We start from the raw sequence: 27,454 nt of genomic DNA, 5'->3' as shown, positions 1-27,454 counted from the left end.
CTCTAGAGAAATTCCAAGGTGAAGATTAAACAGTTTCCTCCCTTTCTGGTTGGGCTCCCAGTGTCCATCTTCTCTGCTTTGAGATAAAATTATCCAAACTCAGGATGTGGGTGTGGATGAGTCTGACAGTCGTTCTTCGTTCCCACCCGATTATAAAACTTTCTAAGTGAAAAAAGACATTGAGAAATCACCAAGTCCATGTAATGCCAGGCTCAATTGGAAAGTTTGCCTAGCCAAACACATTACCCTGGACCAGTGTTAAGTTTTGCATCATTTGCCTGTTCAAGAAAGGCCTTTTTTATTCTAACACTTCAAGGTGTCACAGCTTTACGTGAGAATTGGGTTATAATTTGACTTCAAAGAAATAAATCTCAGAGGGAGTATATCGTGGAGATAACACATCTGTCAACTGTATGCATACAGCAGGGTGCATCTCTGATTCTTGACCTAGAGATAGAATTATTTCATAAAAGTTTCATCTTTAGTCTTAGTTGATGTTTTCTACAGTGTGGATTTAAAGTAACTGTAGAACCCCAAATTTTCATAATTATTTAACCCCCTCTTGTCTGTCCCTACTGTGCCTAAAAGTCTGGATTTGCAGGAATGCCACACTCTGTCCTCTCCCACGTTGCTTTCAAGTGTTTCTGTGTCTTTGTAATCGCAAATCTGAAGATTTGATGTCTTTATCAATCTACTCATTTGAATCTAGGTTACAGTCCAGGCTGTCCTCATTAAGAAATAACGCTCTTGTGTTGTGTTGTGTTGTGTTGTGTTTAACGTGTCATCTGATAGGCTGCGCATCAGAGCCTGGCAAATGCTCATTGTAATGGAAGAATCCTCTCACCTTTCTCATAAGTCTCCCATTTATGCACAACAGAGTATAACCACCCCTTTGTTATTGCTGTTCTCGCTTAGGACATTGCTGATAAGTAAGGATTGATTATTATATTTAAAATCTATGGAAAACTTGAGGGAAGTTTCATGCGTCTGTGGCCCATGCATTCCTGCATCTTTATCATACTGAATTTTCAGTTTCATTTTCATCTCCGCATTTTTTTCACTGCAGGCCCTTACACCTTTTGGACAGCATCATCATTCTTTGTGAGCGCTGTCCCGCTGGGCTCTGCATTCTAGGAGTGTGAAACAGAGGGCGAGGCAAGGCCAGAACTAGCATCTGGATCTCCTGATTCCAAGTCCCTAGAACTGATTCTATGAGTTAATGGTGTTTTACTTTTTCTCTGCCATAGGCATTCCTCTAAGACAAACCCCAAACCAAAACAACTGCCATCAAGGTGCTGCGACTCACAGTGATGCTAAAGGACAGAGTAGAACCGCTCTTAGGATTTCAGGCCCTGTAGATCGATAGGGAGCAGGACGTCCTCATTTTATGCCAGTTTGAACAGCTGACCTTGTGATTGAACCCACTGCACCCACTGGGCTTCTTATCTAAGAGAGAGGGAACACTAGAATATTGTCTTAAGTCCCTTCTACAATTGTTCTTGGAGGAGCCCTGGTGACACAGTGGTTACACTTTGGACTCCAATCCTCAAGGTCGACAGTTTCCACCTCCAGCTACTCTGAGGGAGAAAGACAAGCTGTTCACTCCCGTAAACAGTTACGGTCTCAGAAACTCAGAGGGCCAGTTGTAGCCTGCCTTATAGGCTTGCTGTGAGTCAGCATTGACTCAATGGCAGTGTGTTTGGTTTTTTGGTTTATAATTGTTCCTAAGGCAGCAGGCTTCTCAACCTGTGGGTCACAACCCCTTGGGAGTCGAACGACCCTTTCACAGGGGTCATCCGATTCATAAAAGTAGCAAACTTACAGTTATGAAATAGCAACGAAGATAATTTTATGGTTGGGGGTCACCACAACACGAAGCATTGTTTGAAAGGGTCACAGCATTAGAAGGCTTGAGAACCACTGTCCTAAGGGTTATGCTTTGGGCTGTTAACAACAAAGCCAGCAGTTCAAATCCCACTGGGTGCTGGTGAGAGAAAGGAGCTTTCTACTCCCTTCACGATTTACATACTCAGAAACCCAAAGGGGCAATTCTCCTCTGCTCATGAGGTTGCGGAATCAGAACGGACTCCATGACAGTGGGTTGGATTGGGGCTTGTCATTGCCCCCGTGGCCTATGTCTGATCTCCAAGATAGAGGCTGGCTTGCCCTTAGTTCTGATGGACTGGTCCTTAGATGAGTAAGCCAGGTAGCTTCCCAGCTAGATAGTAGCAAAGCAAAAAGACCGCACTTGCCTTTCTGCGGTCTGCCCTTAAAAGTCACGTGTCCTTTATCTGTTTCCCCACTTGGTCCAGGGTCCCAGTGTGCCATGCCTTCCCTCACATTTGTGTCACACACACACACACACACACACACACACACACACACACTAGTTGAAGAGAAAGTGCAACCTGTAGAGAACAGCCTGAAGCTGCAGTAGGAGAAAACTTTAAACAGCTGTCTGGGACCTTGCCAAGGGGCAAAGTTCTCTCATTGGATAAAAACCATTTGTCTCCTCTTATCCATTGCTTCCCGCTGCACCAGAAAGGCCCTGTGCAGATCTGCCAAGCATAACACGATCACACCTAACCAGCCGTGGCAGCCAGCCCGGGAGATAGGCGCGGGACCGGGCGTGTCGCTGGGGGGGTTGCTCTTTCATCTCGGGGGCTGTCTAGGCAGGTCCCCGCTTGGGCCCCTTGGGCTGGTATGAATGTTTCCAGAAAGATGCTGTCATTTTAAAGTGGGGGGTCAGGGATTTCTTTTTTTCTTTTCCAAATTTTAAACCTGCTTGGTGCCTTTCGAAAGAGTATGTGGAGACACAGATAATCTCCCTGATTTATCCCCTGCACTTAGGGGAGCTAAAGTGGTAGAAATCAGACAAATGTTTAAAAAAAGCTGAAGGCAGAAATAAATGATCCTCTAGAGGATATTCAGAGAGTGTGTGCTAATAGCCACACATTAAAAGCCCGTCTAGGAAGAGAGGAAAACACACACACACACACACACACACACACACACACACACACAAGAACTGCGATAGGAGAATTTCATAGGAGTTTTTAAAGGAAAATAAATGATTGAAAACACCCTTTCAGTGAGTGATGGCTTCCCCCACACTTTCTTCTTGCTGCTGGTTGGAGGAAACAGAAGACATTTTCTTTTCCAGTTTGTTCGTACCTGCATTGTTGCTGGGCAGCTCACGTTATTTTTTTATCGGTGTGCTTCCCAGCTATATAATATCAAAGCAAAAAAGTCGACTGGTTTGAATGTACTGAAATTACAATATTGGGTGCAAACCTCAGGGGGCGACTGTCAAATCACTTGCATTCATGAAAGCAGAGTGGAGACACGAACCTGAGCGATTGCCACCGCAACTCAGAAGATAAAAGATCTCGTGCAAACGCTGGCCGTGAAGAAAGAAAGAAAGTGTTCAAAGAAGACCATTTTTAATAGTCAACAGAAGCCAGGTTTTCCTTTGCTTGCTTTCTCCTGAGATTGTGTTACACTTGAACCGTTTGTCAGAGGTGGGCAATGAGAAAATGACCATATTTGTTTCTTTATTCCCGGTTCAGAAAATCAATTCTATTTCTTTACATTAAAAATACAAACGATATAAAGCTTTGGTATCAAAACTAGGTGCCAGAGATCATGATATAATTTTATTTGAAATATGGGGCCTACATAATGACAGCTGCAAAGTTAAAAGAGATTTTTTTCTTCTTTAAGTAGGATCGCTGCTCAAAGTGTAATGCAGACAAAATCTTGCTTTTACTTTGATTCTAATGATAGACCAACCAATTGTTCCATAAGCAGCCTAAGCTACAAATCCACTATGAATGGCTCTGACCGAGCCTCAAACATACAGACTATGATTGGATAAGAGCTTTGAACCCTCTGAGCGTCGTAGGTATTTTGAGTCCCTGCTTAATCTATTAAATATAGGGTTTCTTCCATTATTGAGTTGACAGATTCTGCTTGGCCGGAGGCTAAGTGCGCTCAACAATGAAGATACAGACTTAGATCTTTAAAGCAACATCCAGCTAAGGATATGCGAAATAAGAACCAAATGGTTAATATTCTTGGAAATTCCTAACCTCTTTAGTGCAGACCTGGGGCAAATAAAAGATAGCAAGAAAGTGTACATTTCTTAATTTCAGACACACCAGATTTTTGGAGACGATAATATCACAAAAATAGCTCAAATTTTATATAGATTGTCATCATGGTTTTTAGGGCAACTTTAACATTTTTTTCTAGTGCATTGAGACATTATGATGTGATTGGTATGAAATTTGGAGTCAGGGGTCATAGAATGTAACAAACTGTAGAATGTATTGCTCCCTGAGAATAATCCTCATGAGCATGTTGAGTGGCAAGGGCAGTCGCTCATTGGTGTCTTGACTGGATTCTAATGAGTGCCTCTTATAACCAGTGGAGATTAGGCTTTCAAATGGCCTAAAATATATATGTAATGGTCCTTTGCTGCAAACGTTCTTTAATATCACTAACTTTATTCTCAATGCTTCTGTTATATCATAAAAGTTTAACTCCAAAATCATTTATCTCCACTTAAGAATTTGAATGAGATGTGATAAGTTTGTTCTGAGGTGGTTGCCTAAATTAAAACAAGTTATAAAATAGTTTTCGAATTTGTACTGTTCTTCGAAAAAAATTAAGTCAACTTATAAAATACTTAGTACCCACTGCCCATGAGTGGATTCCACTTACAGTGACCCCGTAGGACAGCAGAGACCTGCTCCACAAATTCAAAAGTTATAATATCTACGGAGGAGAAATGAGGCCTGATGCTCTAGAGTGGGTTAAGTGTTTAAACCAGAACCCACCAGCCAGTCTGCAAGAGAAAAATAAGGCTGGTGACTTCGGTACAGATTTAAAGTCTTGGAAAACGCTGTGGGGTCGCTGTAAGTCTGCATCTACTGGACAGCAGTGGCTACTTAATCTTCAAGGAAGCAGAGTGCTCCATCTTTTCTGCCACGGAGCAGCTGGTGGTTCGAATCATCCACCTGTCTGTTAGCAGCCGGGGCTTAACCACAGCACCATCAGGACTAACCACCACTAGTCCTCCACCCCACCCCCGTAGCCCATAATAAACTTAAGACACCTGCTGTAATCGAGTTGATTCCAACTCATAACAAGTGTTTATATAGGACAAAGTCGTTTTTTCCGAAACGGAATCTTTACAGAAGCAGACAGCCTCATCTTCCTCTGGAGGATCAGTGGGATCAGCGTGTTCCTCTGGAGGAACACCCCGCCGCACGTTTATCCCATTGCACCAAGGCGCGCCTGTCGCTGGAGCAGCGGTTCTCAACCTGTGGGCCATGACCCCCTTGGAGGTGGAACAATCCTTTCACAGAGGTAGCTCAAGACCATGGGAAAACACCTATTTCTGATGGTCTTAGGAACCGAGGCACCCACTGCTCCTCTATCCGTCTTCAGGCGGGTCCGCCCACATGCAGATAGGCCCACATACGAGTACCCTGCGTGAAGACTGTCACCCATCTACACCATGCTTCAAGACAGCATGTCATATATTTGTCACTAGAAATAAATATTTCGCAATATGTAATCACATTACTTTTGTGATTAATCACTATGCTTTAATTGTGTTCAACTTGTAACGACGAAAATATATCCTGCATATCAGATATTTACATTAGGATTCAGAACAGTAGCAAAATGACAGTTATGAAGTAGCAACGAAAATACTGTTATGGTTGGGGGTCACCACAGCATGAAGAACTGTATGAGAGGGTCGCGGCATTCGGAAGGCTGAGAACCACTGCTCTGGAAGATGAAACAAACCATCAAAATGCTTCATTTTGTAGAGTTTGAACTTTTTATTTCTGACCGCCAGGGGGCAGATAATGCCAACTATTGAATTTGTGGTTGTAAAATGAAAGAAGCAATTTTCGATTGAAATGGAAAATTCCCCAAGGGATTCTTCATAGATTTGGTGGGGGAAGAGCTGATGACATGTTCACAGTATAATTTTCACACCAGTTAAAAATAACTATGTAATTATCATCGCAAACCCTTAAAGGTCTTTTAAGTGTAATTTTTTGTACTTTTTCTAATTTTTAATGAACACAATTTAAAATTTTCACTTTTACATGTCTCCTATGAAAATGGGGAAATAGTATCTTTCCACTTGTCTCCATATTTATGGATCAGCTTCTTAACAGTTATTCAAGTTCCATTTCATCCTATCTTCATGAGAAATAATCCAAACCCACTGTGGAAACTTTAGTAAAAACAGGCACATAATTACAGTTTAGAATATTTTTTTGAGAGATAAACTGTATTTAAATACATTCCAGGTGTACTGCATTCAAGGGGCCCTGGTGGATCAGTGGTTAAGCCTTCAATCCCTGAAGAAATTGGGCCATTTCAATCCGCCAGCCTGTGTGTTGTGATGTGGGGCGTCGCCTTTTGCAGAGAAAACAGACAGCCTGGAACTGATGGGGCAGCCCCATTCTGTCCTGTGGGCACCTCTGAGCCAAACTGACTGCAGAGTAATGGGGTTTTCATTAGTTTTCCTTCTGCATTCATCTACAAGTACGAATAGTCCTCTGTTGACTTTTTGTACCACTCCTTTCGTGTTATGAATGCTGAGCCTGACAAAGCTAGTTGAAAGTAAGCATGCAAGGAAAAATCTTTACTCCTCTCATTTATTTTCAGTGTCCAAGCAAGACGTATGACCCTTTGATTAAATCCACCCGAGATTTTCCAGACGATGTTATCAGCTTCATAAAGCGCCACCCTGTGATGTATAAGTCAGTCTACCCAGCTGCAGGAGGACCAACATTCAAGCGAATCAATGTGGACTACCGATTGACACAGATTGTGGTGGATCACGTCATTGCAGAAGATGGCCAGTACGACGTCATGTTTCTTGGCACAGGTAAGCTCAAACCTATCAACTCTAAAATATATGTTTTGGTTTCAGAGCATAATTTCATATTAACAGAAAAATCTTCAAAAACATTAATTGGTCAAAGTAAAAATGAACCAATTATTCGCCAACACCTAGTCAGTATTTCTTGAAATGGTTTTCCCTGTGCTCTTAATTGATAATCGTGTATCTCTCCCGGCCTATTGTCAGGTATTGAAAATACATCTGTAGCTTATGACCGCAGTGTGTCTGCCCCAGAGCATTGGTCACTACCTGTTTGTGTAAGGACTGTGGGCTGAAATGAAACAGACAGGGTATTGGTCCATTATAAAATGAAACACATAGGGTATCGGTCCATTAATTTCAATTTTTACACTTTCCAAATTATATTTGGTAAACTCTATCCCAAAGGTTTGATTCACCCAAATTTGAGAATAACTGGCTCAATTGAGTTACTAAGATAACTTTTCAATATATTAAGCATGATTTTCTAAGGACCTCGATGTGGTGATAACTTCGGGATTAGTTTTCCATTTATTGAGTTTTGTGTATTAAATCTCACTCTCAGTATTGCAGCCTGTACTTTTATCTCTTTATTTTTTTTTTGTCTGTGAACTAAATTATTGAGTTATTAGAAGTGTTTTGTTCCAGAAAAAAAATTACTTATTTGGTGAGTCTTAAATATATGAAAGAGTAATATCTTATAATGTCATGTGTATTCTAATGGTAGTATGGATACCACATATCATTAAAACGAGAGTACTGCAGACTAGGTAAGGTTATGTAATTTAATGGATCAAGTGTGCATAAAGAAGTAGAAGTTAATGGGAGTTTTACAAGTGTTATATTTTTATTTGAATAGACTTTTAGAAGTGCAAATCAGTTTCATGATAAATTTTTTTTTTTGAAGTATGTTGTTTCCACAGAAGTTAGGTTTACCAGGAAGCATTGTTTGACAGACTAGGCTTGGAGAATACCAGTTACCAACTCTTATTGCATAACACAAGAACACTTAAGAGAATATGCAATGTCCCCAAGGCTTCAGAGATGGCTAGTGAGGGGTCACACTTTCAATGAATTATCTTGTTTTAAAGTCTAGCAAATTTGCTGCTTTGTCCATCCAAAACTTATTTCGATGTTTTAGCTTAATGTTAAGAATTCTGTTCAGCCACTAGGTGGTACTACTTAGCTTATATTAAGAAAATCATAGTTGCAAAAGATTTTTAATTTAATATTTGGAAAATGTATAATATTTTTAAAGACCCCGGAGACATTTAAAAACAGCTAACTAATCTAGGCAATTTGGTTCAAACAAGTTCATTATTGTATATGCAATTACACTCCAATATGAGTGTTCACAATTTTAAATACATTTATTTTGTATAAATTCATTCCCAAGTGGGAATTTTTTCTGTCATTAACTGTTATTCTGATTGTCTTTCTGAAATTGCCTGTAACCTTGTGGAATTGCAACATATGATGCTATATTAAAATATTTTTAGACTGTGTGTAAATTTTCATCCATGTTATTTTCTTTTAAGTTGAGCTAAAATAATTTTGAATGAGACCAGCTTCTAGCCTAAAAGCATTTTCCTGTAACTCCTTTTGATAACTGAGCTCCTGTTTTCTCCATGTGGATATATCATCAAAGAGTTTTCTTTCCACTGGTTATGTGTTAGTCAAGTGTGATAGTTGAGGTTTATATCAATTGAGCTCGGCCAAGATGCTCAGGGGTGTTTGGCAGTGAGGGGACTCCTAACTGGTGGTGCTCATGATGTAATCCACCGGTGTATTCCACTCAGCCTAACACAGAAAGCATGATCAGAAAAGGCAATTATGATGAGTTGTATAATAAATACTTAATAAAAGCTTTCTAGATTAATAGGAACTCTGGTGGCATAGAAGGTCCTTCTTGAACTTACAGCCTCAAGGTCAGAAGTTCAAACCACCAGCTGCTCCATGGGAGAAACAAACAAACAAACAAACAAACAAACCTCAAACTCACAGCGGTCCAGTCGATATGGACTCTTAGTGACTTTCTACGACAGGGTAGATCTGCCTCTGTGACTTCCAGTGACTGTAATTCTTTATGGGCATCGAAAGCTCAGTCTTTCTGCCTCTGATTGGCTAATGATTTCTAACTGCTGACCTTGTAGTGACTGGGGGTGGGGGTGCGGGGGTGGGGGTGTTTCTACTCAGGTAAAGAATTACAGTCTCGAAAACCCGTGGGAGCAGGTCAGCCCTGACCTCCGGTGTCACTGTGAGTCAGAATTGACTCGATGGCAGTGAGTTTGGAGTTGTGGGTGGTGTGGTGGGTTAGTTGCTGGACGGCAAACTGTAATCAGTGGTTCAGATCCACCAGCCGCTCTGGGGGAGCCTGCGACTTTGAGCTCCCTGAGAGACTGACAGGCTCAGAAACCTGCAGTGAAGCGCTACTTCGTCCACGGAGTTGCCAGTAGCCAGAATTGACGAGCAGCCAGAATTGTGTCTTACCTTTTATATATTCAAGCCAATATGTAAAAATAAGAGGGCTATACTCATATTTTGTGGAATACAGTCTGCATGTATACCTTCAAAGTTTCTTTTTGTAAGTATGCGTCTTATTAACTAAAATCTATAATAGTTAGGAAGGAAAATGTCATGTACCGTGAGCTTTGCTTCTTGCATATTTTATTTAATTTGATTTCTCGAAAGGTGAAGGGGGCCATATGTAGATTGTTAGCGATATACTTCCATACTGAAATAGGCAGAGCACTCTGACGAGTTATGCGTTTTTCAGACATCGGGACGGTCTTGAAAGTTGTCAGCATTTCGAAGGAGAAGTGGAATATGGAAGAGGTCGTGCTGGAGGAGTTGCAGATATTCAAGGTGAGACAGCCCAGAGTTGTGGGAGAAGAGATGGATGGACTTGTTTTAATACGTCACCACGCTTTCGCTGGGGCACTTTTGGAAACGAGCTGCTTTATTTATATTCTCCCTAATAATGGGAAGAAGAGGAGAAATAAAAAGTTAGAGAAGCCACTGAGAGGAGACTCCCCTGGCTCTCAAATAGGCCTGGAATCCGGAGCTCCTGGGGCTGCGCCTGGTTACTGCATTCTCCAAGAAGACGTCAGACAAATCGCCACGCTAGATGGAAACCCAGGTCTCCTTTACTATCCGGATGCTCCTCTGCTTTATAAACTACGTTTCAATGCTTCCCCATTTGACTTTGAGAAAACTCAAAGTGACGATAAATCACGGATACCTGTCTTTCTCTAAGGGAATTTTTAAAAAATTAAAGTTTCATTATGGTAAGTTCTTACAGGGCGAGGCACACACACACACACACACACACCATACACCCCATGAGCACTCTCTCTCTCTTGCTCCAAAAATTAGTAGATCAAAAACAAAACTTTTCAGGTTTCAGGAATGTCTTTAACTTTTTACAGCCAATTTAAATCATGTTATTCTTTGCCTTTCCTCTATGAAAAATTAAAATGAACTTCTGACAATAAAAGGAGAAGTAAAAATGTATTTCTTAGCAAAGAACATTTAAAAATATGCTGTCTTTTGTAACCTTTTGGGGGGATAGCATATTTTGAAAATGGACTGTTTCCATTTAAACCCCTTTGCCTTAAAGGAGGGTCTAGCCCTTCACTGTTAAGGGCTTAAGGTAATTGACTTGCTGGTTACACAGGGTCCTGTTTACATTGTGATGATAATAGTGGTCAAGGAGTTAACAAGAACAAGGCCTGATATCTGGCATCTACTAAAAACCAAAATTTTGCTTGGTTCCTCTGGGAAAGGACTATGTCAAATGTAAATGTGAACCCAGAGGCCAAAAATAAGACCTCTACAACACAGCTAGGCAAACTCGATTCTCCTTCGTAGTTTTTAGACAGAGGTCAAGAGGAATTGTTTGGATTCCACTGTTAAGATTCAATTATGGCCATGTTTTTTGTTTGTTTTTTTTTAATCTTAGCATACGCTACTATTTGTCTGTCCATAAATAAATAACAAACCATAGATAGATAAGTACATATACATACAAGTTATTAAGAACACTGCTTTTTCTTTTCTCTCTCTATTTTTTTAGTTTGGAAGCTATGTTTCTGATTTTATATTGCATTCACACACAGATCCACTTTTTTTTACAGATAAAATTGCTCTAGTTCATATCGTGTGCTTCCCTCTCTTGTACAGTCCCATAAGGAACATGGTCTTCCACAAGGAGCACTATAACTTTTCAGAACGCAGCTACTTGAACCCGATTTTGAGCCACTGAGCTAAGTAAGAGCAGAAAGAGGCAATAAATAATTATGGAGATGTTCTTGTCAACACTAGTTTGAATTATATGGAAGCAGTTAAGCAGATTTAAAAGAAGAAATCTCGTGGGCAACTGGGGAAAGTTTCCCTTTCAGTCTTTCCTTATACACTTAGTTAATTTTTCTTGAATAAGATATTTAAAATAACCATGTGGTCATAACTATTAAGGTAGAATCACTGTGGATTGGAAGAAAATAGAAAACAGTAAGGCTCTTTCTCCCTATCTTATTGAGTCTTGAGATTTATTCCAGTGAGCCTCAATGCAAGATAAACAGACATTGCTAATGTAAAACTTAATGACTGTGGTCATTGACATTTTGCTTGTATTTGCAGCGCTCCTCTGTCATCTTGAATATGGAGTTATCTCTGAAGCAGGTAATTTTGAATTTTTGTGTAAAAATTAACTGCAGAAATAATCAATTTCTTGAACCCAAGTTATTTTTAGGAAAAATCTGTTAAAAATGTAAGTTGAACTATAAATTATATAAAACACTTTAGAGTACTTGTTAGATTTTCATTGGCTGAACCATTGTTCAGATTTTTTAAGCAGTTATGGAACCAAAGTACATGAATTGAATCATTTTTGTTCTTGCTTGGCTCTTGAAATTGCAGCTTCCTAGTTTTGTGAAAATGCTTTTTTTGTTGTTGGTGGTCAAAGCCATATAAATCTATGTAGAATATGATCCTAGTCATTAAAAGTGCATTTTGCTTTGTTAACATATGAACCGAGGTGGCAAACACCCCTATGCCAACCTTGGTGCCATTACTTAATGTCCAGTGACCAGAATCAATTTCCTCAATAGTGAAAAAAAAACACATTAAAATAAATAAAATAATTATGCCTTTAAGAGTGTTTGAGTTTAAATAGGCAAAGCTCTCAGCAGAGATCTGTCACATTATACGTTTTCAGCAAACGGTAACTAAGTATAATAATGATAATAAGAAATACCGTTTCATGTTACCTAGAGTGACACTGCAAATAGCAACCAATGAAAGAGATTCAGAGACACATGGCCATTTCAATGTGGACCCTGGAGCTTTCAGAAGCTCTTATGGTCACACTAAGGCTGGCCGCGGTTGTCAGTCTACTCTGGCTCATGGAACACAGCAAGGATCAGGACAAAGATCTACACAGGTTTCCTCTTTGGGACTTTTCCTACGCAGAAGGGCACTTGAAATAGTTTAAAAATCCTCACCCACACACATGCACAAACAAACAGCTGTACCCGTGCATCCTTTGTTTTTGAGCCATCTTCAGTTCTTTGTTTCAATTATTGCTATGTTTGGGGTACACCGAAATGAACGCAGGGGTGCTTAGAGTAATCAGCGGTTCTCAACCTGTGGGTCGCCACCCCTTTGGGGGTCAAACAACCGATTCATAGCAGTAGCAAAATGACAGTTATGAAGTAGCAACGGAAATACTCTTATGGTTGGGGGGGGCGGTCACCACCACATGAGGAACTTATGAAAAGGTCGCCACATTCGGAAGGTGGAGGACCACTGCAAGATTATGGCGGAATGAGGGACAAGGAAGCATACTAGCAGTGCAGAGTAAGGATGGCCAATGTACCAGGAAAGTGAAAGAAACTTAAAAGAGGGGCGGAAGTCAGACCACCTCTCTGAGATGAGTAGCCAAGCCGAGCCCAAAAAAGGTGTTGGAATTATTCAGGAAAAAAAACAAAGCATGATGGGGTGGAAAGCTTATGCTCACTCAAATAGAAGGAGAGAGCATGTGCAAAGATGTAAGCAGTGCTAGACCGGAGCGTATTCTAATACATTTGTGTGCAATGTGTTTGCTCAAGGAGAAGGGGGCCGAAAGGCATCAGGAAAGCATGCTGTACATAGTCTTAGATGTCCTTTGAAGAAGTTTAAGTTTTCTCTAGAGGGCAATAGAAACCATTAAAGATTTTTAAGCAGCAGCATATTACGATAAGATTTTCCTTTTAGAACATGAGCCTATTTAGAAGATGGATTAGATCATGGGGGAGGAGGTGGTGGCTGCTGGAAAACAAGCCTGAAGCCAGGGGAAGTCGTTAGGACCCTTCCAACTAATTCAGGAAAGACATGATAAGGACCTAAACAAAGGCCGTGGCAGTGGGGAGGAGGGGAGGGCTGATTAAGTGTTCTGTGCTCATGAGAATGGAAAAGACATGGTGACAGATTGAATGGGAGAGAGAGATTCAAAGACACTCCCACACTTCTGTCTTGGGTGACCCAGGGGGTGAAGGTGTTTCTCACCAAGATAGGGAAGGAAGAGTAGATTGAAAGGAATCAGTTTCCTGAAGTTTGGATATGCTGTTTCCAAGACACTTTTGAATCTTCACATTTGTACAATAACATGATTAAATAAAAGAGAATAGGAAAGTAGGAAACCCAACATTTGATGCAAATAGCAATAATCAGAAGAGAAGATGTTTCGGGCAAGGATAAAAACCAATGAAGAATAAAGAGCATTTCGAAGAGTGGATAGTTAATAACATAATTCTATAGATAGATGATATAGAATAAGTACTAAAGAGTGTTCATTGCATTTAGCAATGATGAAATCTTAGCTGAGACTTCTAATGAATGGTAGAGATCTAAGTCAGATTTCTTTGGCGTATATCTGTATTAGTCGTGCCCACAGCCTGTTCTAAAATGTTTTCTTCCATTTCGAGATGACCATGGTGCACTGGGGCTGATCATGAGCTTCTGCAAAGGCATCAGCTTCGATTGGTCACCTGTTTCACTCTCACTCGATAAATACACGAGGGTAGCAGTGCATCCATTTCAGGACATAATTTTTAAGCAATTTTCTTTGCTGCATCTTTCAGTCCATGGCAAGATTTCACTTGAGACATGGCATCCTTCAAGCCTGTTTGCTACTTCCTCGCAATCGTATCAAATTAGTTCTCCCAAGTATCAACATTTCATTACCAGGTGAAATGGTTAGTTAAGACCATAGACATCCCTCATGTCAGGAGCCACGGAGAAGAAAAGCCATCGGTGTTGCATATAGCATCTGTGCTTGATATAGTCTACCAAAGTATATTTCAACTATTGAGAAAGAATTTGACATCTTAATTCCTCTGTCTAGCAGCTGCTTTTTGACCTTCTTAAATTACTGCCAAGGTTACTCTCTCTCTGTAGAATGTTATCCAGTTCAGTATCATCATCCTCATACCACCAGCCTGCCAGCAATTGACTTATTTTGCTCTCTGTTCTGTACACATGTTTAGAATAGTCAGGACACCCGGGGAGAAAAATTTAGACCTATGATGTGGTAATAAAGAAAGGGAAGTTCTTAAGACTCCTCTGAAAGATGCTGCTAATTCATTGGTTTTGCTGGTTTGCAGCAACAACTGTACATCGGGTCCCGAGATGGGTTGGTTCAGCTCTCCCTGCACAGATGTGACATTTACGGGAAAGCTTGTGCGGACTGCTGCCTTGCCAGAGACCCCTACTGTGCCTGGGATGGAAATGCATGCTCTCGATATGCACTCACCTCAAAAAGGTAACAACTACTAGTGACTAGTGTCCTAGAGCTTACATTTGAAGCACTTGGTTTTCAGAAAGCAATGGATTGCAGTGGGAACCCGAACTTCATTTAGAGCCTTAACACAAGGCCTCCTCTATTGAATTCTTTCTGGCCATCTGCCTGCCATGTAGAAAGCTTTGCTTTCAGGTAGAGTAAGTTTTTGAAAGTAGATTTTGAATCCCAGAGCCAACGCAGGAAAGGGCCTTTCTACCCTTAATGAAAATCAGGGCTACGTGGTGGTGACTCATACGCCAAATAAGATGAGGTGATTAGAGGGTCACAGAACTAATCCTCTACATTTTTCTATTCTGCAATAGTATAAATATATGCCCCCGTAGTCCTGCCTGGGACCGTGATAGCTTAATGGGCTGCAAAATGCTGATTCTGTGATGATTTCCTCGTCTTTTTCTTCATGTTATAATGAGCCGAATGACTGTCAATACCTGGTTCACTCGTACGGCCTCCTGCTGATGATCGCCCTCAGTGGGATGTTTGGTCTTGGTCTGGTCATTTGTCCTCGCTTAGGAATCTCTGTAAAACATATTTGAACTGGGGGGGGGGTATATTTCTCTCCCCAGAATACTATGAATCCTCCTTTCCATACCATCATTTCACATGAATCCCCTGCTTTGTAGTGTACACTAAAGAATAAATACATAAAAGTACAGTATGTTATAGAAATGCTAAAATCAAAATATTACATCTTTTTTATAAAAGTGAATTTTCAAGGAGGATTGTTAGAATGACCTGGAGAGGTCATGTTAAGTAATTTACGGCACCGTAAGGGTACAATGGAATGCTTTGAAAAAAAACTGGAAGTTTAAAGAATTCTGATATAGTTTATTATTTTCCTTCGAGTATATCAAATATCACTAAAATTCAGTTTTAGTTTACTAGTCTTTCACCATTCCTTTATTCCTTCCTCCTTATTTCTAAACACGCATACATTGATACCTGCTGTTTGTATACATGTATACCTGCTGTTTTGAAAATAATTTCTAAATTCTTGTTTGTGTAAACATTTGGTATATTTTATGTCACACAATATTCCAACAATTCTCAGTACAATTTCGTTTTCATGCTAATAACTCTCACTTAAGCAAATTCAGCCACTCCAATGTTCTTAAACTACAACAAACTGTTGCCCGGCTGTTTATAGTTCATTGCTAAATGTGCACTTAAAAAACACTGCTCTTTTAAGCCAACACTTTCTAACTAGGAATTTCTTTTATGTACACATTTGCAAAAATATCACAGTTTTATGTCAAACAATGCTTATAGCCACACTGTTTGAAGTACCAAGATAACTTGAATGTCTGTCAGGATGATTGATACTGGCCAAATATATTATGATATACTTTAAAAAAAAATTTCAAGGACAATACCAATATTTTCAAATATGAATCAATGGCTCATTTTCTTTCAAGAAAAATATCAGCAGCTTTTGGATGCTTTTTCATTTTTTTTTTCTGTAACTGAAGGTCTTTACTATAAGATATGATAGCTGTCAGGCATATGTTAGTTCCACTATCATATATGCACATATGCACAGTTTTCATTTTCTTTTTTGTAATTTACTAAGTTGTCAAACTCAAAAATCTTGGGATCGATGGATAGTACAACATAAAATAATGCATAAAACTAGGAGGCATATTATTTTTCCTTAATTCTCTGAAGTAAATATTAATCAGTAAGTCCTATACTTTTGATTGAAAATGAAAAATGGCTCCAACATTGTGTTAAGGTTTTTGTGGAAGAATCTATCGGAGTAAGTCTTTGGCGGTATCCTTTACGAGAAGCTGAAAAACAGGAATGCTCATTAGTTGGTAATCAACCTTCAGTTTGATGAATTGACCATGTTCCTTAAGAAGCCCAAATTTAAAAACATTCTTGACCTTACGTGCCTTTTACCATCATAATTTTTTTTCTTGTTATATTTCCCGTGACTCTATCTGTGATCTCACAGACATGCCACTGTGATTCTTTGCCTTCCCTCGCAGCAATGTCCATGTGAGGTGAAAGATACGAGAGATGGATCAGTCTTGTACCAGGCTGTCATCCAGCCAGCATTACCCTTAACCCTTAAGGAACAACCTCGCAAAGGCTGTCTGACCTTCTCTGCTCTCTGTGATGGCAACATAAAATAGGCCAGGCAAATGACAATGCACTGTAAGAATGTTAAGATTTTAAAATGAAGGTGAACATGTTTTTTCACTCTTTATTCAGTAATTACAACTTTCTCTTAAGGAAAATATTTGAAATGATGCCAAAAAAATCATTATTTACTATTATCCTTACTAAACTACATGGAAAAGCAATGTATGCATATATCCACACATAGAAACAACATGAGACCATTTATAGAAAACTTGTAGTTCTATTTCAAGAGACATTAACGTGCCACTTAATCAAATCTGCAATAATGAATATTCATATGAGGAGTTTTACCTGTGTGTGTACTTTCTTTCCTGTTAACTGAAAATTCTTTTACATCTTATTACTTTGTGATAAGTCACTGGAAAGAGGAGGAGGGGTGGCCCTCCTCATTTGGTGTAAAGTAAATATAAATTATATTTATATTCAACCTGTTCTGTTGAATCATTTGATTCCCTTGTCTAAAGTCAGAAAGGAGGAAAGCTTTTAAATAAAAGTCAGGTCATCTTATTACCAAAACATGCCCCATATCCTGATTTGTTCTATGAGGACGCTACTCCTACTCCGATGTGAATTCACGTGGGGTTGAATGGGAGCAGGGATTTGTGTTTAGGGTGATCAGTAACACAAGAGCAGTGTTGCATGGGTCACTGGGATTAGGGTTGCACACCAGTGTTCTGAATTACAGGGCCATGCTTTCCCCTTTCTGTAGGCGAGCTAGACGGCAAGACGTGAAGTACGGGGACCCAATCACCCAGTGCTGGGACATGGAAGACAGTAAGTCTTGGTTGAATATGCTCTTCTTTCTTTGCCACGTGTAAACCTAGTCTGTGTGTGTCCTCTTAAATGACTTGCAACATCTTTGCGGGGAAATGAGAGACTCACACTCTTAAAGAGGAAAATCTCAATTTGTGTGATGCTCGTATTCTGGAAAGGAACAAAAGATTATAAATCCACTCCAGGTCTTGATCTTTAAGTGATTGATTCTTTGTTATATTCATGTGTGTTTCATATGTCTTTTAAATTCTTGGCCTATCTTTTTGTATTTGTTGTTTACAATCATTTTACCGGGAACTCTTACACATATCATAGCATTCCATAGTTCCATCACATCAAGCAGTGTTGTACAATTGCGACCACAGTCAGTTTCAAAATATTCTCTTTCTTCTGGAACTCCTTGAGATCAGCTCCCCTTTATCTCCTCCCTCCTCCACCATTCTCCGCCTGCGCCCCACCGCCTCCCAGGAACCCTTATTCTTTTGGGGTTTTTTTCTATAATAGTGGGTTTTTGTGTTGTTTTGCAATATCTTACACAATCCAATATACCAAATCACATACAATTCTTGTGTTGGATCCTATCCCGTGGGTTTATGCAGTCATCAATGCTATTAGCTCCCCATTCCCGCCTCCCCACCCTCTCTTCCCATACCTTCAGAGAACTGTTACTCCTGCTACTATTTCTGAAGGGTCATCTCTCTTGACTTTCATGTACCAAACGATCTTAAATATACAAATGAACATATGCAAATCTAACATGATTAATGAGGTAAAACAAATCAAGACCGTAATAGTAAGAGGAGGAAATTTTAAAGAACTAGAGGATAGTTATGTGTTCATCAGTGCTATAAGGCACTCTGGATTCATCATCCCTTCTGTGTGGCCCTTCTGAGAGGGACTGCCCAATTATCTTACAGGTGGACATTGGGTCTCCACTACATCCTCGCCCCGCCACATCAATGTGTTTGCTTGTTTTTGAACTTCTGATACCTGATCCTGTCAACACCTTGTGATCACATGCGCTGGTGTACATCTGCCATGTGCACTTTGTTGCTTCCCTTCTAGATGGCCGCTTGTTTAACTACAAGCCTTTAAAACCCCAGATGCTATGTTTTTTAATAGCTGGGCACCATCAGCTTTCTTCACCACATTTGGTTATGCACCCATTTTGTCTTCAGCGATCGTGTCAGGAATGTGAGTATCAAACAGTGCCAAATTATTAGAACAGACCGTTATTGTACTGAGATAAGATTAAGTAGAGGCACAAAGTTCATCTGCTTCCTTATTGTATATTCACATATTTGCATATATATACATGCACACATGTAAATCTATCTACATATTTTTTCTTCTTTCCTCTTTTTTTGCCTCCTGCCCTATCATGCTTACCCATAGTTCTTCTCTCAGTAGTTCCCAGACAAGCTACACACTCCTTGCCATCAATTTTGGAAGCCTTACTATTTCCCTGTACCCTTCATTGTTGGTTCCCTACTCACTTCCCTCTGATGCCCCCCAGGAGCCATCAGTCCAGTTGCTATCTCCATAAGATTGCCTATCCTGCCTACCTTGTGTGTGTGTGTGTGTGTGTATCATATCATCGGAAGTCTAACAGAGATCCTGACACAGAACAGATAAATATCCCTCCTTAAATAGAGAGGAGGACAAATTATCAACCATCAGTCCAGTCCCCATTGTTTTGGGGGTGACATAGTCTGGTCCCGCTTACCTCACAAGACATACACCCCTTTAGTCTTCAGCATTCCTGTCTGAAAGGCGAGCATCCTCCAAGTCACCCTTGCTGTTCCTGCAGTCAGGGGTGGTGCAGTCTAATGTCCCACTCCCCGCTTCTGCCAAAGTTACACCTTTAGTTCAGAGTGACCCCCTTGTAAGTAATCTCAAAACACTTCAGACAGAGGACCACATTCTGCCCCGAGTCAGAAGCCTGTGATGGGTATTTTTTGGTGACTTTGTGGCTCCTTTAGACTAGAGCATCCTTATGAAGTTTGACATTGTGCTACAGCAGAGGCTAGCCTAAGATATTTTGGCACTTAAAATACGCTCAGAGACTCAGAAAGGCCTGATAAAAGTATAGCCAATTGTTAGAAAGAAACTTTAGGTTACTTGCACATCATTTTTTATTCATGTATTTATTTGATCCGGAAATGTTGATTACATGACTTCCATGTGTATATAATTGTCCTTGTATACCATGAGACAAAGAAATCCCTCAGAGAGCTTACTATTTCTTTGGGGAGCTGTCAGGAGACACAATTAGTGATTTGGGACTTTAGGAAAAGAAAGATTACCAAACGCTGTATTGCTCAGAGAAACTTTCCTAGGATGGAAGAGCACCGAGCCAAGCATGGAGGAGCAGAGTGGCAGGTAGAGAGGAAGCCAGGGCGTGAATCTGGGAAGAGAAAGCAATGTCCAAATGCGTGCATTTTTCTAAAGCTATACAGTTACTGTTCCTCACCAAGCGGGGCCTTTAAATGGAAAATAACACACACACACACACACACACACACACACACACACACGCATGCACGCTTCATCAAAAGCACGCTTCCTCCCCTGTCCCACTGGGTTGCTAGGAGTTGGGATCCACTTTTGATGGCAGTGAGAATTAAGCTACCCCTGATGAGAAGAAACATCCTAAATTTACAGTCTATAATTGGTGGCCCTTCAGTGTTCTCTTAATTGAAAGACAAAACAAAATAATTCTCTTAAATTCATGATTTCATTCTTCTGAACCATCACCCCTGGTCCAGTATGCCTTGCTGTTCTAATGAGCAGATGGCTCAGCTTCATGCCCACTCTCGGCGTCAGCACAGTGTGCTACGTAGGGACCGTCATTCAGAACCTGTGCCTCTGAGCTTCAATAGAGATTGCTAGAGGTATTTAGGTACAAGGATGAATAAAAACAAAAACTGTCTGTCCTTTCATGGAGCTTATTTTTAAGTGTGTCTTAGGGCTGGGGCAGGCAATAAACATAAAAACAGTACAGTATATGCTATGTCAGATAATGATAAATGTTATGAAGAAAGTGATATAAAACACAGATGTGCCTAAGGCACTCACAATTATTGTCTCTGTTTCACCATCTCTTGTTCTTGCTGGAATGCATTGCTCAAAGTCTGTATGTAACAATCATTCTACTGAAGCCATTCTTCGCAGGGACGGCAGCAATTTTCTGCTGAGCAAATTGACCCAACAGTCAATTTCCAGTTCTCATTTATACTTAATCTCTAACTCCATCCTCCCTAAATCAGTTTTTTCATTTGTTTTGTATGCAGCTCATATGGCCCTATGCCAGATGACTGTTAATTTTTCAGGAATTTTGGGAAAGGCTTGAAATCAGCTATGGGGGGAGTATTTACACCACAAAAATCAGCAAGGTCTTGGTTGTCAGCAGTTTGGTGTCCCCGTGTGCCTCCGCTTCACTGACCCCACATTGTTCTGGATTCTCGCTGGTCCCTCAGGCTGCTCCTTGTCAGAGTCTTTAACTTTCCTTTTCTGCACTGCCTTCTCTCTAAATTCATCCACTTCAATACCATCAGATGCTCTTTAAACACACTTCCCTATGTGTCTGAATTGTATGATGCTTGTCTTTAATTGGGTAGTGAAACCAGTGGGGAAATTCAAATAATTGAACAACCGGTTTGCTGCCCTAGTGACCATTTTAAGGATTAAAAACAAAAACACATATGCAAAAGGTAGTTTATTATTTCATACACTTAAATAAAAAATACTAGAATAAGTACACAAAATGAGGCTATAAGAACTTTAAAATATTAATACATAATAACTGACACCCCCCCCCCAAATGAGTGTTGTTTAAGGTATTTCTATATTGTTTCTTTTTTGAAAATTAATATTAACTGGGAGCTAATACATATATCATTCCATAGTTCAATCACATCAATCAGAATGATCCAATTGCTTCCACAATGAGTTTCCAAACATACTTTTTCTTCCTGGACTCCTTGACCTTGTCTTCCTTTTACCCTCCACTCCCCACCCACCCCCACCTTATTCTACTTCCTGCTCCTAAAGGTTCATCAATCTGGGTTTCATTTACCCAAAAACCAGAAAAACATAACACAACTTCATGAGGGTGATGACCAGCACAGTGACGAATAACCACGAACAAAATAAAGCAGGATGGCTGGCACAGGTTTGCCAGCATAACAAAGATCTTCCTCTAACAAGGGCATTGGTGTAGTAAGATCTTTTTCTCTGCCTAGCAACAGTTCGCCAGTCCTGCACAGCCGCCTGCTTCCTCAGACACCGTTATCTTCGACTTAACTCCTCACGCTGAGGTACAGTCCAGTCACCCAGTGAAGTTGTTCAATCTCTCGTGGGAGAGATACACCGCGGTCCTTCGCTTCACGCGAGAAAGAATTCACTCCGAAGCCTAGATTGTGATCCCAGTGAGTTTTACAAAAGTGAGAAGCAGTTTCAGGGGTACACAGGAACCCTCAGGGCCCCTCACCCCGTACCGCCTGCCCGGAAGCTGCTGGAGAGACAAAGTCACAAGGTGGCTCCAGGATCCTGCCTTTTCAATTCCTCCGCTGGGAGGCATGGTTGACGGACCATCCTGGTCGACCTCATGGGCTGAATTGAGTTCACCTGGCCCAGATGGGCCAGTCCATGTGTAATGCTACCTAGGTGTGCCGCCCCTTCCTGGCCAGAAGCTGGAACCTCTGAGCATGCACTATGGGCAACCTAGGCCCTATGCCAAGCTACCTAACAAAGTTCCCACATGGGATTTCGCTGATGCCTCTGGACTGGTGTGGCTTGCAATGTTTTTTGCTTTTATCTGAGCATCATCAGCTCTGTGATTTATCCTTAACCCTTTCTCATTGTAGGAGTGGGATCCCATTCCTTTTAGAGGTACGCCAATTAGACAATAGTCATTGTGTTTGATTCATTAGAAACAGGTGACTTCCCTTCTCTGAACATATTATGTTCATCTTTGAAAAACCCTTTTCCGCTTCTGCTGAACTTACAGTAATTGTTTTGACAATATTTTTCATTCTTTGAAAATGTTCAGAAATTGCATAATTCACTCAGTATCTCATGGGAATCTGGGATATACAGTAACTCAAAGCTGGAACGCATGACAGCTTGTCCTCCTGTGATTATTGGACATGTTTCCTCTGTTTGCTGTAGGTTTGTTTACTGCGGTAGCAAATGGAAGGACATGAAAATGGAGTACTTCTTTAAAAGTATAATCAGTTTTATGAAATGAAAAAATAAACATCACAAGCATAGTTCCATCTGAAATTTTTATACCTATGGATGGAATGAGCTTTACTATGGGTGCTTAGAATATGCCCTTGCACAGTTGAAGGTCAAAAAAGTGTAAGGGATGTAAGTTTGTGCTTTCATCAGCCACCCACCTGAAGCATAAGTGCCATTTAACAAGAGCTCAAAAAAAATTAGGTGTGAACCAGCTGACTTCTACCACTGAGTGCATCGCTAACAAAAATAAGATACATGGAGGAGTTTAACCAACAGGAATTATGTTCTCGCTGTTCAGGAGGATAGAAGTCCAAACTCAGGATGTCAGCTCGCAGAGAAAACCTCCTCCTTCTGTGGACTCTGAGGGGAGACGCTGGTCTCAGCTCTGCTCCTGGAAGATCTTCCTTAGTTTAGCGTCTGTCTTCCTCCATCTCTTTCTCTGGCCTGCTGGCTTAATGTCTTTTATATCTCAAAAGAGATTGGTTCCAAACATTCTTTACACTAATCTCTCCTCATTAGCATAACAAAGACCACATTTCCAAGAGGGATTGAAACCAGAGGCATAAAAATTAGGATTTGCAACACATATTTTGGGGGGGACACATTCAGTCTATAACACTTGCATATCTACTAAATGTTCTGTGATCTGATCCTAATGGCTTAATCAGTTTCCCAAATATATGTCTTGAGAAACAAATCTTTTTGTTCTGCTGACTTGGCCACATGAATGAATAGCATCAGTCACCTACTTACTTAGGCCAAGATAGGAGTCACCTTTTACCCTTGTGCTGAGTTTATCACCTATGTTTAATCTCTTCATATGTTAAACTCTAGGGTTACAACTCTCCTGCTTCTCCCCACCCCTGCAGGTGACAGCCTATCTCAGGCCACCGCGCCTCTTTAATAGCCTCTCATCTGGTCTCCATGCCCATTACTCCCCTTCAGTCTGTTTCTCACTTGTGGGCAACGTACTCTGTTCAAAAATATAAATTCGATCAGGATTTCCTTATCAAAATCTCCCTGTAGCTTCTTACATAACGATGCAACAAGCTTCAGCCTGTCGTGGCTTGCAGCACCCTACTTGACCAGGGCCCCAGTAGGCTCTGGATTTTCCTCACACTCCTGCTGCAAAGTTCACTCACTGGCTTGCTTCCATGTTTTTTTCAAAAGCACCCATTTGGTCCCTACAGCACGTATGTGTACACGCGCTCGCCTCCACACCTGAAGACCTCTTCTCTCTGGATAGCTCGGGAGCTGCTGCTTCACATCCTGTGATTCTGTACTGAAATCCTTAAAGCAGCCTTCCCGAACAGCCGTATCTGAAATGTCTTCTCTTTTCTCCCTTTTGCACAGTTTTTCTTCATCTGTCTTTATATGTTTGTAGTACATATCATGATCCGATATTAACTAGTCTGACTTTGGCTCTATCACTGAAATCCACATGTCACGAGGCCAGTAACTTTGCCAGTAGTGACCACCACTCTTTCCTGAAAACCTAAAGCGAGGCCAGCACAGCAGACACACACTAACATGTTCTTAGTGGACTGTTGAAGGGAGAGATACTCAGATGAAGAGCATTTGAGCTGAGCCGTAAGGAAGATGTCAAATTGTACACAGTGGATGAAATTACATTAAGTATAAACAGAAAATCCTAACATGATGGTGTTAGATTTGTGACGGTCCTGAGTTATTTTGTGGAATTTATACTTACCCCATAGTTTATAAGGATCCAGTTCATATTTCTATGTAAGTGTGTAGAGATATCACATAAAATACAGATAATGACATCTGTAGAGTTGTGATTGAGAATGGAGAAACTAGAGGCAGGTTATCAATTGTGAGGCTTCAAGTAAAGCTTATGAAGCTTATTTACAACCTAAAATTGTCCATAGTCATTACAGTAGAGTAGTTTCAATTCACAATGGACAGAAGGGTGAAGATTTAAACATTAATTCTTACTACAGAATATAGGTGAGGGCTTGTGTGTAATCTGACATAATTGTGTGTTGGACCTTACCAGTTAACCAAGTCTTCAATAATTTGCAGAAGCATATTTATTTTCTTCCCTCCTATTTTACTTTTCTGGTTGCTCTATTTTTTAAGTGCTATGACTTTTAAAGTTATGAAAAATAATGCATGTAGATAAGCTGTAGTTAGCAATGTTAATCTTGGTCTTTAATGATTTGTCATATGTTTATGAAATCACTGTGAAAAATAATCTAAATAGTAATATGAAGACTAAAATATTCTCTTCAGGATTATTTTACTTCTGCTATTTTATAATACTATTAAATGAATCTCTTGTACTTTTCAAAGTTAGATAATAATATAATACTATATAAATGTTTATATAAACATATGCATATTCCTAAATTTGAAAATAGAAATTCTGAAATGAAACTAGCATAGTTAGACACAACAATACATTCTAGGTGTTACTCTGCAAACTGATAAAGTGTTAACTTTTTGTCATAGGACCGTTATCTTTTATGGATAACAAAGGATTTTTATATAATGAACTCACAGTTTAGTCATCTAGGTGATTTAACTCATTGTCTACTGAATAGGCCAAGTCTGTGGTTGAATCAGTCTAATTGAGTTTCTCCTGGGCCCTTGCCCAGGCACAGAGTGATCAACCTGAAGGCTCCTTGCTTTTGTTCATGAACTCCTTTGCTTATTAAGAAGTGAAGCTTTTCTTTCCCTCTCAGGATCAGCATCAGTGGTCTTTGTGTGCATTGGGAACTTATTGACTAGGAAATCTAAGATATAACCTGTTGCATTGGCAGATGTAGTGAATAGATTACAGGCTTCAAATGGAATCTACACATTTTGAAGATTACAATGACGATCCATAATGGTGTCAGCATGCTTAACTTAATCATTGTTTCTAAAGCACAAGTTCAACAGGCATTTCTTGAAGAGAAGCCTATAGGATGTAAATGCATTCGTACCATTTGCTGCTAATTTTGCGTGCTTTGGTTTAGGATTCATTTAGGTCCCTGAAGCCCTATTCTTTAGTGTATGCCTAAAATGCTAAGTAGGTCCATCTGCAGAATTGAGACATCTGAATATATGATGAAAAAGTGCATGTTTGGGCCAGGCTGAGCAGCCGTCATTTTTTATTTGATCAAATTTGAGCTACAGATCTTAGATCACACATGGGACCCAGCCTTCAGCTAGTCTGAATGGAATGTATTTCAGATGGTGCAGTTGATTTACAAGAATAAGGTGTCTGAGACATTGCTCCTTTGGCATCCATTAACTATCTCATAGCCCATGCATGTGGGGCTGGAGTATCTTCCAGAATGAAATGAGAAGTTGGTGTTGATAATACAGATAATATCCATGTACTGAGTATTGGGGCATTTGGTTTATTATCATCATTATGTAATTTCATCAGGGAGAACTACTGTACTTACTCTTTGCAATAAAGTTTCTTAAAATTATTAATAAGCTTTATGGGCCAGTTCACAGTAGAATTTATCTTTGAAAGTGAAGATAGTTCCTATTCCAGAACTATCTATGAAGTTAGTTACATTTTATATACAAGGAAAGATGCAAAAAGTTCATCTGGCTCTGCGAAGACTCAATGTTCACACTTAGGTCTTGTGATTTTTTTTTAATCAACTGATGAAAGAGTTAAAATTGCTATGCAGTAATAGTTTTAAAAAACAATCTATTAGATAATATTTGACTCTTAGGTTACAATATTATAACATGAGTTTCCTTTCTCTTTAATAATGTGTATGATTCTTTCCCTCCAGGCATCTGTTCTAAATCAGCCTATTTTCCTATTGCTTTTAAAATCAGGTCAGGGTTAATCTCCTATTCCATGTTTGCTTTCCAGGCATTAGTCATGAAACTGCTGATGAAAAGGTGATTTTTGGTATTGAATTTAATTCAACCTTTCTGGAATGTATACCTAAATCCCAACAAGCATCTATTAAGTGGTATGTCCAGCGGTCTGGAGATGAGCAGAGAGAGGAGGTACGTGGTCGCCATCAGAGAATGCTCACCTTGAAGTAAATGCATGATGCTTAGATCAAATGTGATTGGGAGACATGTTCTTTGCTTCCTTAGCACTGTATGGTGCTCTTGTCATGATTGTTGAAAGGAAGGTATCAGTTTATGTTAAAACTCATGTCAATGATGGTTCTGAGTTTAGGAAAAGACAACTAAACACAAATATAATAATAATATACATGTAGTAGCAGTAAATTTTAATAACATGTAACTTTTATTTTCAAATGTTTATTACTCAGACACTGTTTTTTGGAGTGATTTTCTGACTAATAACAAAGAAAATAACAACAGTAAAAAAAAAAAATGGTGAGAATGGAGGGGGGTTGGAGCGGAGACCCAAAGCCCGTCTATGGACAATGGAACATCCCCCACAGAGGGGTCGCAGGGATGGGTGCATCCATCAGGGTGCAGTAGAGCACTAATGGCTCACACAATATACCTCTGTTCCCTGGAGGCCTCCTCACCCCCGCTATCACGACCTCAATGCCGCCTCCCAATCTGACTAGAGGCGAGCATGTGCA

General features: G+C 40.1%; 1 protein-coding gene across 1 annotated transcript in view; it reads left to right on the top strand.

Annotated features, from left to right (window-relative positions):
- SEMA3D (semaphorin 3D) overlaps positions 1 to 27,454 on the top strand; it is a 244,665-nt gene that overhangs the window by 200,939 nt on the left and 16,272 nt on the right. The window contains exons 12-17 of the mRNA XM_004702630.2: positions 6,697 to 6,919; positions 9,690 to 9,778; positions 11,552 to 11,593; positions 14,554 to 14,711; positions 17,602 to 17,666; positions 26,758 to 26,897. Of these exons, the coding sequence (XP_004702687.1) occupies positions 6,697 to 6,919; positions 9,690 to 9,778; positions 11,552 to 11,593; positions 14,554 to 14,711; positions 17,602 to 17,666; positions 26,758 to 26,897 (717 nt within the window). The remainder of the gene's footprint in view (positions 1 to 6,696; positions 6,920 to 9,689; positions 9,779 to 11,551; positions 11,594 to 14,553; positions 14,712 to 17,601; positions 17,667 to 26,757; positions 26,898 to 27,454) is intronic.

The sequence above is a fragment of the Echinops telfairi genome, unplaced genomic scaffold, assembly GCF_000313985.2.
Source record: "Echinops telfairi isolate 266 unplaced genomic scaffold, ASM31398v2 ScPeMD7_23;HRSCAF=83, whole genome shotgun sequence".
In the NCBI taxonomy this organism is placed as follows: domain Eukaryota; kingdom Metazoa; phylum Chordata; class Mammalia; order Afrosoricida; family Tenrecidae; genus Echinops; species Echinops telfairi.
This window is presented reverse-complemented; position numbering and strand designations above follow the sequence as displayed.